The sequence below is a fragment of the Bombina bombina genome, chromosome 7, assembly GCF_027579735.1.
Source record: "Bombina bombina isolate aBomBom1 chromosome 7, aBomBom1.pri, whole genome shotgun sequence".
Lineage (NCBI taxonomy): Eukaryota > Metazoa > Chordata > Amphibia > Anura > Bombinatoridae > Bombina > Bombina bombina.
Window position 1 is genome coordinate 480,081,606 of NC_069505.1, and position 18,918 is coordinate 480,100,523.

The following is an 18,918-nucleotide window of genomic DNA, read 5'->3' on the forward strand; positions in this document are numbered from 1 at the left end:
CCTCACTACCTTCAGCTAAAGAAACATCTTGGGCTACATTTTTAAGTGTCACTGTATGGTCCTTAAACTGCTTGGACGCTATAGCACACTTCAATCATAAATTCAATGGGGGTACCGCCATGGCTTTTAAACATATAGAACAAGGGCTATCTGAAGGCTCAGACATGTTTGACAGACTTAGACAGCACTATAATGCAAGAAAAAATACTTTTTGAAAAAAACGTTACTGTGTCTTTAAATAATAAAAGTGCACACTTTATTACCAAAACATCAAATAACCATCAAATAAACATCCGATCTTAATGAAATTTTCACCACATTATCCTAATGCTTTGAAAAGATTGCACACAAATTTTCAGATCAATTAACCCCTTAATGCCCAAACCGGAGATAAAAAACGGCAGTTAACCGGTTATAGACATTACAGCACGATGCCACAGCCTCTACTGTGGCTTTTACCTTCCTTAGGGATTATTTGAAGAAGAAATAAGCCTCTCTGAAGTCCCCTCTGAGGTCACTGGACTCCACACGTGAAGCTGCATGAACTGACTAGCAAAAACAACTGTGCAACTGAGGCGCGAAAATGAGGCCCCCTCCCTCTTCATTCCAGAGTGATGGGGCCTTTGAGGTAGATTAGGTGACTAATTAAGTGCCAGGCGAAATAAAAAACCCCATAAGCGTTTTATAAGTCTCAAAAACACCATATCCATTCTTAAATCATGCTAATAAGCAATCGATTAGGCCCAAAATAGTGTCAACCAGAATTAAGCCCTTAATTTAAGCCATCATTTTATACAGAGTCTGAGAAAAATGGCTTACCTACCCCTGTGGGGATTTCTGACAGTCTTCTAGCATTACTGGGTCTTGTTAGAAAAATGACTGATCATACCTGAAGCAGTTAAGCCTGCAAACTGTTCCCCCCAACTGAAGTTCTCCGGTATTCAACAGTCCTGCGTGGGAACAGCAATGGATTTTAGTTACTGGTGCTAAAATCATATTCCTCTCAGCAGAAATCTTCATCTCTTTCTGCTTCAGAGTAAATAGGACAAGCCGGCACTATTTTAAAATAACAAACTTTTGATAGAAGAAATAAAAACTAAAAATCTAACACCACAAACTCTTTACCCTCCCGTGGAGATGCTACTTGTTAGAGCGGCAAAGAGAATGACTGGGGGGGCGGAGCCTGAGGGGAGCTATATGGACAGCTCTGCTGTGTGCTCTCTTTGCCACTTCCTGTAGGGATTGAGAATATCCCACAAGTAAGGATGAAACCGTGGACCGGATACACCAATGTAAGAGAAAATAGGCCAGCACCTAAGCTTACATTCCAGCTTTTTAAAATAAAGATACAGAGAGAACAAAGAAACATTGACAATAGGAGTAAATTAGATAGTTGCTTAAAATAGCTGCTCTATCTGTATCATGCGAGTTTAATTTTGACTAGACTGTCCCTTTAATTTACATCATTCTTTAGGTATCCTTTGTAAAAAATAACAATGCACATGGTTGAGCCAATCACGAGGCATATATGTGCAGCCACTGAGCCTATTAAGATATGTTTTTCAGCCCTACAACTTCCAAAAAGTGTTCAAAATATTAACACAATATATAGTGTGGTGGTTGCGTGGCAAAAACGTAATACAGCGTTAAATGTTATGAATTTTCTACTTTTCTCCCGATAAGGGGAAATCCAAAATTTACACCGGGTCTATCATCAGAAATTTTCAAAAGGTGGGCACACAAAGGGATGATTTTTGTTCATCAGTGTTTTGATAGTACGCAACATTTGAAATCTTTTGAAGTTATTTCTATAGAGTTCAATATACCTAATAAGAACCTTTTTGCATATTTGCAGATTAGACATTTTATACAAGGGCTAAAGAGACACAACATGGAAGTTTTGGAAGGGTCTAAAATTGCGTCATATATGATTATATATAAAACAGGAAATCACAATATATCCTAGTTATATAAAATTATGCTGGCATAACAAGGTCAAATAAACTTGGACAGATTAGTAGAGATATGGAGAACAAGGTATAGGGATGTGACCGCAGAAACAATTAAAACAAGGTACAAATGGGCACAGAAATCAAATATATCTGTAACATGGAAAGAGTCTCAGATAAAGTTACTTAATAAAGTTTATATTACACCACTGAAAATGAGCAAATGGAATTTAAATGGAGCTGGTTATTGCTCTAAGTGTAACAACCCAGCGGCAGATCTAATACATTGTTTCTGGTCTTGTCCTAAGATTTTGCAGTTTTGGGGTAAGGTAAAATATTGGCTTACTCATAAATTAGAAAGTGGGTTGAAACTCAAATCCAGAGATATATTTTTTCTTTGTATAGAAAACAATAACCTAATAAATACTGCTATCTTGGTAGGTCGTAGTTTGATCCTAAAGAACTGGAAAAATAAGGCAGCTCCTTCAATAGAGAGTTTCACACAGTCTATGTTTCATCAAATACTTTTTGAACAATTCATTATATCACCTACACATAATAAAAAAGTTAGGGTGGTTGAGGGTTATTTTATCTTACCCTATATCAACTCAATTTTTACTAACATCTCATTATCACAAAACGGAAGACTTTGAACAATTAATTTTACGGAATATTTTTCCAGTTGAATGGTATTAATGCCTCCAGCCATAATATATGGTAAATCGGGGCTAGGTGGGGGGGATTGGGTAGAGAGACAGGCGTGTGGTGGGTCCGCCCCCACCCCTTTTTTTTTTTTGTTTTGTTGTGTTCTGTTGTGTCTCGGTTTGTTTTGTTTATGTGTTTTAATTGTGATGAGTGTATAAAATATCCCAACAGTAGACATGGATGCTCTCTAAGGGAACTAAAAGAGGGAAGGAAAGAGAGAAAAGGAAAGAAAGGGGAAATTTAGAGAGGGTTATCAGGCCTATAAAAAGTGATACTCATAGAAGATGGATAATATAGAAAAGGAAAGACTTATTTCTTGTTTTCTCTATAGTTCTGGGTATACTGTGATTATAGCAGGATGAGATCTAGGCATGTTTGTTAGGAGCTATATATAGCCATCCAGAGTGGTGTACAGAAAATGTGTCTGTGAATTCTTTAATGTGTTCTTGGTTTAAGTCAAAAAAGGTACTTTGGAGTTATATAGTATAAAGTATCTTTGTGTAACCCAATGTTATTCTATGTTGTTGTTTTTTTCCTTTGCTATACCCTGCGTGGTGTGAAGTAGTGACTTCAGATGCTTTTGTTCCTACTGTTGGTTATATATAAATAAAGATTTAAAAAAAAAAAAAAATGATTTTCAACAAAAGGATACAAAGAGAATGAATCATTAGGTAATAGAAGTAAATTGGAAAGTTGTTTAAAATTATGAAATAAAAAAAAATTGTGTTTGACGTCCCTTTAAATAAGAGGTTGTGTCACCATCCAAATGTACGCAGCCCCCTGTGTCACCTCCCACCTGTGACTCCAAGTCATGCTCCGTCAACGTCATCATCTCCTCATAGCTCATTTGAGAAAAAAGTGAGGCGTACTTATGAAGCCGTAAGCTCTTCAGCCACAAGGGTACGTCTGAGAATAAAAAAAAAAAAAAAAAAAGCTACGCAGTTAACTGGGCTATAAAACACACTTGGCATTAAAACGGACATTTTCTATGATGCATATGAAAGGAATGCAGTTAAATACGTTAAAAATGTTTGTTTTTTTCCTCATGAAAAGGGTTAAAGGGACATTCTAATAAAAAAGAAAACATGCTCTTTGTTAACGCATATAATTTTTGTATCACTGACCCAATATAATTATGTATGTAACCTCTGCAATGGATTAACCACATAGGTAAAGTCCTGAACACTGGTGGTCTACTGCACAGGAGATGCAATGCTTTCAAATGCATTTCAGGTTGTTTTATGCTTGTTCAGTTTATCACCGACTACCAACAAATTCTGTCTGTCACGATTCAGATAGAGCAGCAATTTTAAGCAACTTTCTAATTTACTCCTATTATCAATTTGTCTTTGTTCTCTTGGTATCTTTATTTGAAAAGCAGGAATGTACGCGTATGAGCCGGCTCATTTTAGGTTTAGAACCCTGGGTAGCGCTTGCCGATTGGTGGCTAAATGTAGCGCTACCCAGGTGCTGAACAAAAAATGGGCAGGCTCCTAAGCTTACATTCCTGTTTTATCAAATAAAGATACCAAGAGAACGATGAAAAATTAAGAGTAAATTAGAAAGTTGCTCTATCTGAAGCATGAAAGAAAAAAAATTGGGTTTCATATCCCTTTAAACAACTTTCCAATTTACATCTATTAGCTCATTAGCTTTATTCTCTTGGTATCCTTTGTTGAAAAGAATATATAAGTAGATTCAGGAGAAGCAATGCACTACTGGGAACTAGCTCCTGATTGGTGCATTCACATATATGCCTCTTGTCATTGATTCACCCAGCTCCCAGTAACGCATTGCTGCGTCTTCAACAAAGGATACCAAAAGAATTAAGTTAATCTGATAATAGAAGTAAATTGGAAAGTTGTTTAAAACTGTATATTCTATCTGAATCATGAGAGATTTTTTTGGGTTTCAGGTCCAGCTGTAGAGAGAAACACTTCCTGATCACTTTAAAAGTAAAATAAACGTACAAATATGTTTTAATTTAAAGGAACACTGTAATAAAAAAATAAATAAAAAAAAATTAGTTTAAATCGATTAAACGTTTACAAATAAAAAACTTCTAAATGCACTTTCATTTCTAAATAATTACCGTTTTGCTGCAATTTGATTTAGATTTTTTTAATTAATTTCCAAACCCACTCCGTGGGTACCGTTGCTGCTTGTCCAATCTGGGCTGAAAACCCAGGTTGGAATATGGCTGCACTTAGCTGCGATGCGCATGAGCAAGCACTAGTAGCGTCATTGTAGACGTCACTCACTGGAAGACTATGATGAATTTAGGAGACCCGCTTAATAATTCCGGAATCAGGGAGGTAATATGTGCATGCGTAAATTGAACAATCCAAATGCGCATGCGCAGGGTGACAATATCGTCAGATAATTATATACAGGAACTTGCCATCCAATTGAACATTGCTTTGGATCATGTACTGCCCATATTTGTGGGTTTGGTTTAGTGACGTTATTGCCGAAAACTAAAATGATATTTTATAACGATAAGAAGCACTAACATGTTGAATTAATGCTCTTTCATACGCAGGACATATTCTTTCCTATAGTTTATGGTGACTTTATAGCTGATTGATACTGAAAGTAATAGGAGATGCCGATTTGAGCACAGTTCATTGCTCATTTCAGACATTGGTGGGTGTAGGCACATTCCACATGCAACCAATTAAAGGGACAGTCTACTCAAGACTTGTTCTTGTTTAAAAAGATAGATAATCCCTTTATTACCCATTCCCCAGTTTTGCATAACCAACACAGTTATATTAATACACTTTTTACCTCTGTGATTACAGTGTATCTAAGCCTCTGCAAACTGCCCCCTTATTTCAGTTCTTTTGACAGACTTGCATTTTAGCCAGTGCTGACTCATAAATAACTCCACTGGACTGAGCACAATGTTGTCGATGTGACACACATGAACTATCAGTGTATAACGGTGAAAAACTGTCAAAATGCACTGAGATAAGAGGCGGCCTTCAAGGGCTTAGAAATTAGCATATGAGCCTACCTAGGTTTAGCTTTCAACAAAGAGAACAAAATAATAAAAGTAAATTGTCCTATCTGGATCATGAAAGTTTAATTTTGACTATACTGCCCCTTTAATCTTAACACATCTCACAAGTAACACAATGAGCGCCACATAAGCTACTCATAAATTGTCATTGACTCTTTCCATTTCATTATCTCTTACACAAGTTTAGAAAGACGCTCCCTGCTCACCTTTCATACCACTACCATCTTCATGAAATGTGTTACGCCCAGTACCCATATCCTCTGTCTGCTCGCTGCCCGAGGAAGCCACACTGCTCTGAGGTGAGAGAGGACCACAATGGTCTGGTGTGAGGAACACAGATCGTCCACTCACATCATCTGCCCCCATCCAGTCGCCGGCTGTCTGCTGGGACGTAGGGATAAGGGACATGGATCGTTTCAGCGGACTGGGGTGCATTTGGCAGGAGAGCACTGGAAGGCAGAAAAGACAGAGCACTGGTCAGAGAGGGTTGGCTCTATAAAAAGATGTAGATTGCAGTGCAAATTATCATGTGCATTTTAATAAACGAAAGGAGCAAAGCTCATCCTCAAAAAAACCATGTGGTGAGTTCAGGGTGTGTTAGAGGTGGCAGATGCCTATGACTATTATAGGAACTCCTTGGCAATGCAGGGTATAATTTGTGGTTTTACTTAAAATATCCTCAAGCACAGAAGAGCAACCAGCATAGCCTCAGCTAGAGAAAGAAAGGATGACCTCTTATTAGCAACACTAAACATCCTGTTCTATTATCCAAAATTGTTTCATATATTTTTTTTCTCTCTTTAGCTATACTCTAATACCCTTAGACCCTTATAACTCATCATATGCTCTTGCTTTGCACTTTGTAGGCCCATAATTATACCGGTCCTGTGCCCTCACCTTCCTCTTTGTAGGCCCCTCATTATACCGGTCTTTTGCCGCCCATTATACCGTTCCTGTGCCCTCGCCTTCCACTTTGTAGGCCCCTCATTATACCGGTCTTTTGCCGCCCATTATACCGTTCCTGTGCCCTCGCCTTCCACTTTGTAGGCCCCTCATTAAACCGGTCCTGTGTCCTCGCCTTCCACTTTGTAAGCCCCTCATTATATCGGTCTTGTGCCCCCACCTTGCAAGTCCCTCATACCAGTTATGTGCTCTAACCTTGCAATCTGTAGACCCCTAATCATGGTCAGTCATGTGCTCTCATCTTGCACATTGTAGACCCCTACTCACCAGTCATGTGCTCTCACCTTGCACTCTGTAGACCACTACTCACCGGTCAGTCATGTGCTCTCACCTTGCACTGTGTAGACCCCTAATCACCGGTCAGTCATGTGCTCTCACCTTGCACTGTGTAGACCCCTAATCACTGGTCAGTCATGTGCTCTCGCCTTTCACTCTGTAGACCCCTAATCACTGGTCAGTCATGTGCTTTCACCTTGCCCTCTGTAGACCCCTAATCACAGGTCACTCATGTGCTCTCACCTTGAACTCTGTAGACCCCTAATCACTATTCAGTCATGCGCTCTCACCTTGCACTCTGAAGACCCCTAATCACTGGTCAGTCATAAGCTCTCACCTTGCACTCTGAAGACCCCTAATCACAGGTCAGTCATGTGCTCTCACCTTGTACTCTGTAGACCCCTAATCACAGGTCAGTCATGTGCTCTCACCTTGCACTCTGAAGACCCCTAATCACTGGTCAGTCATAAGCTCTCACCTTGCACTGTGTAGACCCCTAATCACTGGTCAGTCATGTGCTCTCACCTTGCACTCTGAAGACCCCTAATCACCGTTCAGTCATGGGTCCTTCACCTCACACACCCCTCATTTTCAGTCATGGGTCCTTCACCTCACACACCCCTCATTTTCAGTCATGGGTCCTTCACCTTATGCAACCCCATTATCGGTCATGTGCCCTTTGTAAAACACTTATCACCCATCATGCACTCTAGTCTTTCCCGCTGTAGTTTACATCTTCATGCTCCCTGTCACCCTAGCACCGCTTCTGCTTAGGAAACACATCCCTACCTGAGCCAGTCCCCACATTCTGGATAGCAGACGACAAAGAGCTGGAGGAATGAAAGGGCATAAGTCCATTTTCACGGAGGGGCTTCTCTTGCCAGCTGTGCCCTACTTCCCCCATGCCAGACTCCAGAGGAGCTTGCCACTCATCTGAGCCCTGCCTCATGTGTACAACAGGCACATCTGCCCTCCCCTGCCTGCTGTAACCTGCAGAAAGTCTTTCCTCCAAGTGATTAAGCCACAGCGCCAGTGAGTTGCGATCGTCCAGCGTGGTAGCGGGGTGGATGAGGGCATAGGAAAGAAGCTGGCGACTTTCCTCTATATACGAGTTGGTCTCCGTGGTGTAGGCCAGCACTTTCTGCAACAATTTCATGTATTCGCACTTGGCATCTGTGTTGCGAGGCTGCAGCAGTGGTAGGTGGGAGAGGAGAAGGGAGATAACTTTGTCTTTTGACTCCTGGTGCCATTGGTTTATTAGTGCTAGAAGAGAAAGAAATATAGGTCAGGAAGACAAATGCATTATGTGGCAACATAAAAATGTATCCTCATGGGAATGGGCGAGTACACACAAATGCGCTTTTCATTCTTCATTACAAGGCTACATTAGCGTTTTTGTATCATTTCCCAAATACATTTTTTGGCACTGAATGCGTCCCTTGGTGTCTTGCAAGTCAAGAACTTCTGTAAGAGTTTGCAACAGAATGCATATGCATTTTATGCGATTGGCTGATGGACAAGGACAAATGGAATTAACTTTGAAATGTGCTTGAATTTGGATGGTTGTGTGCGTGTGAACTACAAACATGCAAGTTTTTTGGTATGATTTTACATAATACAGAAATAAACGTGTCACCCAATGACATGAAATGCAAGATAAACACTGAAAACATATAACGGAAGAACTTGGCGTGTTCTAGGAGTCACGTCTCCATAAAAATATAATTTCGATAAATAAAATTGTACGTGTGGCTCCTATGTATGGTCGGTGATTCAGATATTTTAAATATATCTGTCCACCTCTGACAGACACCAACATTAAAGTGATGGTAAACCCAAGCGTATAAAAAATGCTAGGATTTACCATTACTAAAAATAAACCGTTTCTTTCATTGTTTCGTAAAATACGATGTTAAACTCACCCTATCCGTAAGGGAAGTAGATCGCTAACTCAGTGCCTCTGGCCATCCATGCACAGCGTTTTCTTGAATGAAGAGCCGTGCGTGCAAACTGACATCCTAGCACGGCTATTGGTCTAGAGGTGAAAACGTTGGGAAAAGCGATGTGCCGTGAGGTGCTGTTTTAGCGATATGCTTTCCTTACAGATAGGGTGAGTTTAACAATTTTTTACGAAACGATGAGAGAAAACAGAATTTATGCTTACCTGATAAATTACTTTCTCCAACGGTGTGTCCGGTCCACGGCGTCATCCATTACTTGTGGGAATATTCTCTTCCCCAACAGGAAATGGCAAAGAGCACAGCAAAAGCTGCCCATATAGTCCCTCCTCAGGCTCCGCCCCCCAGTCATTCGACCGACGGTTAGGAGAAAAAAAAAAAAGGAGAAACTATAGGGTGCCGTGGTGAGTGTAGTGTATAGAGAAAGAAATTTTTCAAACCTGATTAAAAAACCAGGGCGGGCCGTGGACCGGACACACCGTTGGAGAAAGTAATTTATCAGGTAAGCATAAATTCTGTTTTCTCCAACATTGGTGTGTCCGGTCCACGGCGTCATCCATTACTTGTGGGAACCAATACCAAAGCTTTAGGACACGGATGAAGGGAGGGAGCAAATCAGGTTACCTAAACGGAAGGCACCACGGCTTGCAAAACCTTTCTCCCAAAAATAGCCTCCGAAGAAGCATAAGTATCAAATTTGTAGAATTTGGCAAAAGTGTGCAGAGAAGACCAAGTCGCTGCCTTACATATCTGATCAACAGAAGCCTCGTTCTTGAAGGCCCATGTGGAAGCCACAGCCCTAGTAGAGTGAGCTGTGATTCGTTCAGGAGGCTGCCGTCCGGCAGTCTCATAAGCCAATCGGATAATGCTTTTCAGCCAGAGAGGTAGCAGTAGCTTTTTGTCCTCTCCTCTTACCAGAGTAAACGACAAACAAAGATGAGGTTTGTCTAAAATCCTTTGATGCTTCTAAATAGAACTTTAAAGCACGAACTACATCTAAATTGTGTAAAAAACGTTCCTTCTTTGAAACTGGATTCGGACACAGAGAAGGAACAACTATTTCCTGGTTAATATTCTTGTTGGAAACAACTTTTGGAAGAAAACCAGGCTCAGTACGCAAAACGACCTTATCTGAATGGAACACCAGATAGGGTGGATCACACTGCAAAGCAGATAATTCAGAAACTCTTCTAGCAGAAGAAATAGCAACCAAAAACAGAACTTTCCAAGATAGTAACTTGATATCTATGGAATGTAAAGGTTCAAACGGAACCCCTTGAAGAACTGAAAGAACTAAATTTAGACTCCAAGGAGGAGTCATGGGTCTGTAAACAGGCTTGATTCTGACCAAAGCCTGTACAAAAGCTTGTACATCTGGCACAGCTGCCAGTCGTTTGTGTAACAAGACAGATAAAGCAGAAATCTGTCCTTTTAGAGAACTCGCTGACAACCCTTTATCCAAACCTTCTTGGAGAAAGGAGAGAATCTTAGGAATTTTAATCTTACTCCAGGAGAATCCCTTGGATTCACACCAACAGATTTTTTCCATATTTTATGGTAAATCTTTCTAGTCACAGGTTTTCTGGCTTGAACCAGAGTATCTATCACTGAATTTGAAAACCCACGCTTGGATAAAATCAAGCGTTCAATTTCCAAGCAGTCAGCTGCAGAGAGACTAGATTTGGATGTTCGAATGGACCTTGTACTAGAAGATCCTATCTCAAAGGTAGCTTCCATGGTGGAGCCGATGACATATTCCCCAGGTCTGCATACCAAGTCCTGCGCTACCACGCAGGAGCTATCAGAATCACTGAGGCCTTCTCCTGTTTGAGCCTGGGAAGGAGAGGGAACGGTGGAAACGCATAAGCTAGGTTGAACGACCAAGGCGCCACTAATGCATCCACTAGAGTCGCCTTGGGATCCCTGGATCTGGACCCGTAGCAAGGAACCTTGAAGTTCTGACGAGACGCCATCAGATCCATGTCTGGAATGCCCCATAATTGAGTCAACTGGGCAAAAACCTCTGAGTGGAGTTCCCACTCCCCCGGATGGAAAGTCTGACGACTCAGATAATCCGCCTCCCAGTTGTCTACTCCTGGGATGTGAATTGCAGATAGATGGCAGGAGTGATCCTCCGCCCATTTGATGATTTTGGATACCTCTCTCATCGCCAAGGAACTCTTTGTTCCTCCCTGATGGTTGATGTAAGCTACAGTCGTCATGTTGTCTGACTGGAATCTTATGAATCCGGCCTTCGCTAGTTGAGGCCAAGCCCGGAGAGCATTGAATATCGCTCTCAGTTCCAGGATGTTTATCGGAAGAAGAGACTCTTCCCGAGACCATAGACCCTGAGCTTTCAGGGAATCCCAGACCGCGCCCCAGCCTAATAGACTGGCGTCGATCGTGACAATGACCCACTCTGGTCTGCGGAAACTCATTCCCTGAGACAGGTGATCCTGGGTCAACCACCAACGGAGTGAGTCTCTGGTCATCTGGTCTACTTGAATCTGTGGAGACAAGTCTGCATAGTCCCCATTCCACTGATTGAGCATGCACAGTTGTAATGGTCTTAGATGAATTCGAGCAAAAGGAACTATGTCCATTGCTGCAACCATCAATCCTACTACTTCCATGCACTGAGCTATGGAAGGCTGCAGAATAGAGTGAAGAACTTGACAAGCGTTTAGAAGCTTTGTCTTTCTGACTTCTGTCAGGAAGATCTTCATTTCTAAAGAATCTATTATTGTTCCCAAAAAGGGAACTCTTGTTGACGGAGACAGGGAACTCTTTTCTACGTTCACCTTCCACCCGTGAGATCTGAGAAAGGCTAGAACAATGTCTGTATGAGCCTTTGCCTTGGAAAGAGACGACGCTTGAATTAGAATGTCGTCTAGATAAGGTGCCACTGCAATGCCCCTCGGTCTTAGAACCGCCAGAAGGGACCCTAGCACCTTTGTGAAAATTCTGGGAGCAGTGGCTAACCCGAATGGAAGAGCCACGAACTGATAATGTTTGTCCAGAAAGGCGAACCTTAGGAACTGATGATGATCTTTGTGGATAGGAATATGTAGGTACCACATACTCTTCACCATCTCCGTGGAGATGCTACTTGTTCAGAGCGGCAAAGAGAATGACTGGGGGGCGGAGCCTGAGGAGGGGCTATATGGGCAGCTTTTGCTGTGCTCTTTGCCATTTCCTGTTGGGGAAGAGAATATTCCCACAAGTAATGGATGACGCCGTGGACCGGACACACCAATGTTGGAGAAACTAATGTTTATTTTTAGTGATGGTAAATCCTAGCATTCGTTATACGCTTGGGTTTACCCTCACTTTAAGTAGGGACAATAAAGTAAAAGTTGAACCTTAATGAATGAGATAAACCAAACAATTTTTAAAAAACTTCCAATTTACTGCCATTATTACATCTTCTTCATTCTCTTTGCATCGTTGGTTGAAGGCTTGGCTCAGGAGTAGCATTGCACTACTGGGAGATCGCCGAAAACATATGGATGCAGCCACCAATCACCAGTTAGCTTACAGCAGCACATTGCAGCTTCTGAGCCTACCCAGGTATGCTCTTCTACAAAAGGACTAAGAGATAAAAGCAAGGTTGATAAAAGAGTTAAATTGGAAAGTTGTTTAAAATTTCATGCTCTGTCTGAATTTTAAAAGTTTAACTCTTTGAGTGCTAAGCACTTTCCCAGCTGGGTGCTAAGCTGATTTGAGCGTTTTTTATTTATTTTAAATATTTTTTTTTCCAGATCCCCAAGACTTATACTGTTGGAAAGGTTAGGCGATTACCTTTACAACGGTGGGTCTTGGGGGTCTGTAGCTGCTTAGATGCCTGAGATACAGGCGACTAAGTAGCATGCCCCCTTTACCTATTCTTGTCATTGTAATTTGTTAATAAAGTTGCGCGGTGACGTCATCACGTCATTGCGCGTGATGTCACCACGCCAATCGTGAAGCCCAGGCAATGCCTGTCACTATACAGGCCCGATCGCCGGGGTAGGAGCGGGTGGGAGCCCCCAGATCTCCCTGAAGGTGGGAGAGTGCTAGCGATGGCTCCAAGCCGTCATTAGCACCTGAGTGGGAAACTCTGCGATGGCTCAGAAAGGGTTAAAAAAGGGACATTAATTTTTTCTTTTTATAATTTAGATACAGCATACAATTTTAAACAACTTTCAAATTTACTTCCATTATCAATTTTACTTCATTTTCTTCATTTCCTTTGTTGAAAGAGCAGTAATTTACTACTGGGACCTAGCTGAACACATTGGGGTGAGCCAACAACAACAGGCATTAATGTGCAGCCAACAATCAGCAGCTGCTAATCCTTCCTGAGCCTACCTCAGTAATTAGAACGTTGTTTATATTGCAATGATCTATCTGAATCATGAAATAAAGAAAAGAAAAAAAATTAGGTTTCATGTCACTTTAAATTTTGACTTTACTGTCCCTTAAAAACTTAAAGGGATAGAAGGGTCAAAATTAAAGGGACAGTCAACACCAAAAATGTTATTGTATAAAAAGATAGATAAAGTCTTTACTACCAACATTGTTACATGAATATACTTTATAACCTTCAAACCTCTACATTTCTTAGCACTGCGGAATCTGTTGGCGCTCTACAAATAATAATTTCTGCCTGTTTCTAAGCCACTACAGACAGCCTCTTATCACATGCTTTTTTTATTTGCTCTTCACAACATGGGGACTGCTAGTTCATGTGAGCCATATAGATAACATTGTGTTCACGCCTGTGGAGTTGTGCAGGACACAGCACTAATAGGCTAAAATGCAAGTCAATAGATAATAAATAAAATGTTATGTGATAAGGGGCAGTCTGCAGAGGCTTAGATACAAGGTAATCACAGAGGTAAAAAGTAGGGTTGCACCGATACCGATACTAGTATCAGCACCGATACCAAGAATTTGCATGAGTACTTGTACTTGTGCAAATGCCCCGATACTTAAACCGATACCTCCACTTCCTACCCATATGCTACTTTGTGGCATTTTTTCAAACTGCATGTTCCCATTTCATTTTGGAGTGGAGATTAAACTAAAAATTGTTTACTACTGTTCTGCCAATACAAATTACTGTTATTTGTATTATTGTAGTAGAGATCACTGTACCTCGTTCAGACAAACCCCTGAAGTACTGGGCAGTTAATAAACAAATTTCCAGCTCTGGCTAAAATGGCCCAAAAATATATTTCTGCCCCATGCAGTATGGTGGAAAGTGAAAGACTGTTCAACTTAGAGTCGAACCTCCATACAAATGTCAGATTGATGTTATATAACAGCCCTACAACCCAATTGCATCACCCCTTTAAATTTAATATTTTATTGTAATATTTTTTATTTATAAACATGTTCAGTAAACTTTTGACAAATAAAACTGTTTTATTATTTCATAATGTCTTTTGAATTACAGTCCTTTATAATTATAAAGAAAGAATCTTAAATAATTAGTCTGTATTGTGCTTGGTAAACTGTCACATGACATTAAAAAAAAGTATCGGTAATTGGTATCGGCGAGTATTTGAAAACAAGTATCGGTACTTGTACTCGGTCATAAAAAAATGGTATCGGTGCAACCCTAGTAAAAAGTATATTAATATAACTGTGTTGGTTATGCAAAACTGGGGAATGGGAAATTAAGGGATTATCTATCTTTAACAATAACGTTTTTTTGGAGTTGACTGTTCCTTTAAAAACGGGAATGGGTGCATTTACATTTTAAAAAGAAGCATTTTTCCTATATATTTCCATTACCAAAAATGCTTCTAGTAAAAGTAAATTAGTTTTTCAGCATCACACGCACATATGCTGTAGGGCACCAGTGTCACAGTATACCTGCTCAGAGAGTCAGCAGTGGGGTTATATGACACAAACACTACCGCCAGCTCTCTAAGCTTAAATACTAGTGCACGGGCCCTCACAGCATATGTGTGTATGCCACTGAAAAACAGAAATAACTTTTACCCACGTACATTTTAATTTTAACTTTTTTAGCCCTTTACATGAATACATTAAAAAGCTTTCCAATTCACTTCTATTATTAATTGCACTTAGTACTCTTGGTATCTTTTGTTAAAAAATAATGCTAGGTGATCTCAGGACAGTGCACGTGCCTTTAGCCATCTGTCAGCAGAGATAATAACAATATTCATAGCAATGTTAAACATTGTGGCAAATACTTCTGCCATAGAATGCTAAGGACATATGCATGATCCTAAGCTACTATCAGACTAACTAGGTTTACTCTTCAACAAAGGATACAAAGAGAATAAAGCAAGTCTAATCATAGAAATAAGTAGTTTAATGAGAATTTGCTTAATCCTATTTGTATCCTTTGTTGAAGAAGCAGCAATGCACTACTGGGAACTAGCTGAACACATTGAGTGAGCCAATAACATAAAGCACATATGTGCAGCCAATGAGCTTACCTAGGTATTGTTTTTTTTAACAAAGGATACCAAGAGAACAATACAAATTAGATAAAAGGTAAATAGAAAAGTCGTTTAAAATCACAATTCAAAATTGCATGTTCTGGGGGCGAAGCCAACTACATAAGCGGCCGGACGCACACTGCAAGAGCTCCGGCTCTCAAACCTGGTATTAGGGGTAAAATTATAGCCCAGTATGGAACTCAAAAAGCCTAAATCGAAGACCTCTACAAGACTCTCTCATAAGTCATGCTGCTAATCAAGACTGGTAACCTCAATATTGAACTTAAAGGGACAGTCTACACCAGAATTTTTATTGTTTTAAAAGATAGATAATCCCTTTATTACCCATTTCCCAGTTTTGCATAACTAACACAGTTATAATAATATACTTTTAACATCTGGGATTATCTTGTATCTAAGCCTCTGCAAACTGCCCCTTTTTTCAGTTCTTTTGACAGACTTGCAGTCTAGCCAATCAGTGCCTGCTCCCAGATAACTTCTCGTGCACGAGCACAGTGTTATCTATATGAAATACGTGAACTAACACCCTCTAGTGGTGAAAAACTGTTCAAATGCAATCTGAAAGAGGTGGGCTTCAAGGTCTATGAAATTAGCATATGAACCTCCTAGGTTAAGCTTTCAACTAAGAATACCAAGAGAACAAAGCAAAATTGGTGATAAACGTAAATTGGAAATTTGTTTAAAATTACATGCTCTATCTGAATCATGAAAGTTTATTTTGGCCTAGACTGTCCCTTTAATCCTGATCCAAACCCTATGACGCAGCCATTGTGGGCGTAGCTACTAGAAGACCAGAGACAGCTATAACAAAGCTAGTAGCTCATAATTCCTAAATGGCAGCTTAATGTTTGCACCCAGACTACTGAATTAAGCTAACGGAACAGCCCTTGACGCCATACCAGCTTTGTTTTTTACTTCCCCGACAAAGAAAATGGCGGCTGTGAAAGAATGGGAGACAGCAACTCTAACCTTCATTGAGACATCTTTTCGGCTCTTAAGAGTCGCAGTTGATCAGTATCCCTACAGGGACAGCACCTAGCCGTGCTCCAACCAACCTCTTATCACAAAGACGTACCAGCGGATAGAAGATCAAAGATGACAGCAGCCCAGCAGAAAGCCTATTTGAATCTTGCTCCTGGAAGCTTCTGTCCCACTTGGTCTTGCTGGCGGCTCGGCAGCGACATTGAAGCCTCACATGGAGAGGCATTCATCCATGCTCCCCGGAGGCTGTCTTATATGAGCACTGGATCACTTGTAGTAGTAAGACGGTATCAATCCTGACCGCACACTTGGATTTGCCTGTGGAGATCCTTATAATGAGAGGTGGTGTATGCAGCTGGTCGTCCCAATCAGCTAAAATAATTTGTCTAGCTCTGCGATCAGGTGTAGGGTGAAAGACAATTGCTGGGATACTGTACCACTGCATTGCCACTTACCCGGGTTAATGTTTTGGTTTGCAATTTAATCAGACTGTCCATCCCTATTCTAGTTGCTTTGTTAAGTTTTCTTTTTGCCAACTACCTTATACTGTACATTCTCGAATCTCTAGCATAAGGTTCTATTGTTTACATGGGTACTCCCTTGCTTTGTTTCTTAGCGGTTCAGATTCAGCATAATACTCATTTTTGTATAGCTACATTAATAAGCTATTGCTGAATATCTGTTTAACTTTTTATAATCCTATACCAGATCGGGGCATGTTGTCCCTGCTCCACCTACATTAATGTGATACTCTGTTTGTTGAAACACTGTTGCTTAAATTTTTATAAATTTGGTGAGAAATGTTTACTTCCCAACATATATGTTCTGTTTTAAAGTTGTCTGTCTACTACATCAAGGGCACTGCTATATCTAATAAGCATACAAATGTTCGCTTAGCCATTATTTACAGGAGCTTATTTTATTATAGCTTTTTCAGTTGTGCCTTTTTAGTGTTGCTATTGCCACTCACAGTATTGCCTCATGTTTTGTAGCGCTGACCGCGGCCGGGTAGCGTAATGGGATATATAGAAAGTAGGGTTGCACCGATAACGATACTAGTATCGGTACCGATACCAAGTATTTGCACGAGTACTTGTACTCATGCAAAAGGCGCCGATACTTAAACCGATACCTCAAATTCCTACCCATACGCCATCTTGTGGCGTTTTTCAAACTACATGTTCCCATTTCATTTTAAGCTGGAGTGGAGACTTAACTAAAAAGTGTTCACTTCTGTTCTGCCAATACAAATTGCTGTTATTTGTATTATTATATGTCCAAAAGCTGCTACTTTACAGCTGGAAGCCTACCTGGGAGAGATCACTGTACCTCATTCAGACAAACCCCTGAAGTACTGGGCAGTTAATAAACTGAGATTTAATGGCCCAAAAATATCTTTCTGCCCCATGCAGTAGTGTGAAAAGTGAAAGCTTAGCGTCAAACGCCCTTACTGATAGCAGAAACAGACTTCTAGCTGAACATGCAGAGATGCTTCTGTTCCTTAATAAGAACTTACTGATAGCAGAAACAGACTTATAGCTGAACATGCAGAGATGCTTCTGTTCCTTAATAAGAACTTACTGATAGCAGAAACAGACTTATAGCTGAACATGCAGAGATGCTTCTGTTCCTTAAAGGGACATTAAACACTTGACTGCAAAAAATCATTTAAACTAACTTCTACTGAATAATAATAAAAAACCGAGTACAGCTCTTCATGCTGTAGCTTCAGCTTACACAAAACATTTCAAGAAAATTGTTTCTAAAAGTATACATATCCAGGGCTTGATGCAGCTATGTATGCCGCCATATTTTACCACCACAGGAGTCACATGACACGCTTTTCATACTGCATCTCCCTATAATGTATGCATAAAAAAGCACAGCAGCAGCACTCAATATTATGCAGACAGAGCTTGCAGTTTATGTTACAAATCTGTTACTGAAATAAAACATTTTATTATTATGCTTTTCTATGTAAAAAAAAGCTTACTTTTCAAACATTACCACTCTGACATTCCTAAGTGTGCACTGTGAATGCACTGCACTCGGCAGGGTTATAAATGTAAATCTGACAAGCTCCGGTCTGGAGAGGGAGGGGCCGAGGGGGGAGAGAGAGCAGAGAGACTCCAGTCCATGGGAGAAAAGACTGAATAACTCATGCTGCAAATACTTTTTCCTGGAGATTTGTTCAATACAATTTTTTGTTTTATTTTCATACATCTACATTACAAATATACATATATTACAGTATATTTGTAATGTAGATGTATGAAAATAAAATATTGTATTGAACAAATCTCCAGGAAAAAGTATTTGCCTCATGAGTTATTCAGTCTTTTCTCCCACGGACTGGAGTCTCTCTGCTCTCTCTCCCCCCTCGGCCCCTCCCTCTCCAGACCGGAGACCGGAGATTGTCAGATTTACATTTATAACCCTGCCGAGTGCCGTGCATTCACAGTGCACACTTAGGAATGTCAGAGTGTTAATGTTTGAAAAGTAAGCTTTTTTTTACATAGAAAAGCATAATAATAAAATGTTTTATTTCAGTAACTAAACTGCAGCACAAGCTCTGTCTGCAT

General features: G+C 40.4%; 1 protein-coding gene across 3 annotated transcripts in view; it reads right to left on the reverse strand.

The window, feature by feature from the left end:
• SAMD4B (sterile alpha motif domain containing 4B) overlaps positions 1-18,918 on the reverse strand; it is a 118,085-nt gene that overhangs the window by 85,411 nt on the left and 13,756 nt on the right. For 2 of the 3 annotated variants that reach the window (XM_053721585.1, XM_053721586.1), the window contains exons 3-5: positions 7,708-8,181; positions 5,886-6,128; positions 3,451-3,560 (exon numbers count right to left, since the gene is read on the reverse strand). In XM_053721585.1, the coding sequence (XP_053577560.1) occupies positions 3,451-3,560; positions 5,886-6,128; positions 7,708-8,181 (827 nt within the window). The remainder of the gene's footprint in view (positions 1-3,450; positions 3,561-5,885; positions 6,129-7,707; positions 8,182-18,918) is intronic. The other variant, XM_053721588.1, reaches the window with a different exon arrangement.